At 54.1% G+C, this 1,359-nt stretch overlaps 1 protein-coding gene across 1 annotated transcript in view; it reads left to right on the forward strand.

The window, feature by feature from the left end:
- The first annotated feature begins 393 nt into the window (after positions 1–393).
- ERCC6L (ERCC excision repair 6 like, spindle assembly checkpoint helicase) overlaps positions 394–1,359 on the forward strand; it is a 61,351-nt gene continuing 60,385 nt past the window's right edge. Inside the window, exon 1 of the mRNA XM_007957560.1 lies at positions 394–461. Coding sequence (XP_007955751.1) covers positions 394–461 — 68 coding nt within the window. The remainder of the gene's footprint in view (positions 462–1,359) is intronic.

Consider the following 1,359-nt stretch of genomic DNA (forward strand, 5'->3'; position numbering starts at 1 on the left):
AATGACTGAGAACATACCAGGCAGCCTAACCTACTCATAAGGATTAAAAAATTACACACACACACACTACCTTCCACAGCCCCCTACATACACTCCCGTCCCCACACTTCCCATCCCTCCTACCCCAACACACAGAGGAATTTGCTACACCACGCTTTGGATTGATTGGAAATGCAAGGCAAGACACTGGAAACAGCGTCCCTTCCTGCGCTGCGCGGACCGCGATCACCTCCTAGTGGCGGCGCGTGTAGGTTCAGGTGACTGAACCTCTCGTGGGCGGAGCACGGCAGTGCGACGGATGGCCCCGCCCCCTACGCGCAAGGCGCATGAGCAGGGCTCGAGCAAACGAAATTCAAACTTGGGTGAGGATACTTGGAATCTAGGCGGAGGAGGATGGAGGCGTCCAGAGGGTGTGCGGAAGCCGAGGCCCTGAGCCCAGAGCAGACTGCCCACTACCTGAGGTATGTGTGGACCGCCGTGCGGGTTTAGCTCGCAAGACCTGGCCGGGGTGGGGGAGGGTGGCTCTCGGATCCCAGGGCCTAAACGGTAGAGGCGGAGCCTTGCGAAACTTGCTCCCGCGCCCTTTTCGGAGCAAACAAAAAAAACCCCAAACTCACTGCCCTGGAGCCGATTCTGATTCATAGTGACTCCCCTTGGGTTTCCGAGGCGGTAAATCTTTACGGAAGTAGAATGCCCCGTTGTTCTTCCGTAGAGGGGCTGGTGGGTTTGAACCGCCAACTGTCTGGTAAGCAGTCAAATGCCTTAGGCACTGCACCACCAGAGCTCCTCCTTGTCGGAGCAGGGCGTGGGATTCCTCTCTGCACATCGACCAGATTTCTAAAGCCCCAGATGTCCCCTTTTTTTGGTCAAACAATCCTCTGGTATGAGCTCCTTGAGAGCTGGGACTCTTTGATCAATTCATCAAGCCCTTTTTGAGTCTTTCGGGGCTACCACACCCCAGGCCTAGAGGATACCCCCCTCCCCCCCAAAAAAAACCCCACAAAACCAAACTCACTGCCATAGAGTCGATTCGGAGGCGGTAAATCTTTATGGAAGTAGATCGCCCAGTCGTCTTTCCGCGGAGTCACTGGTGGGTTTGAGCCACCAACCTTCACAGAGATGAGTAAAACACGGTCCCTGGCTCCACATTGCTTAAATCTCGTAGTGAAAATGGGCAGGTAAACCAATAATTGCTGTAATGCGAGTTAAGCGTTGTAACGAGTATAATATGCATAACAGGTACAATGAGTGTAGTAGTGTTGGCACTGGTAGCATAGTGCCTAAGGCACTTGACTGCTAACCAGAAGGCTGGCGGTTCAAACCCACCAGCCACTCCTCGGAAGGAAGGTTGGGCAATCC

The sequence above is a fragment of the Orycteropus afer genome, unplaced genomic scaffold, assembly GCF_000298275.1.
Source record: "Orycteropus afer afer isolate SDZICR_OR568_19922 unplaced genomic scaffold, OryAfe1.0 scaffold00761, whole genome shotgun sequence".
Classification (NCBI taxonomy): Eukaryota; Metazoa; Chordata; class Mammalia; order Tubulidentata; family Orycteropodidae; genus Orycteropus; species Orycteropus afer.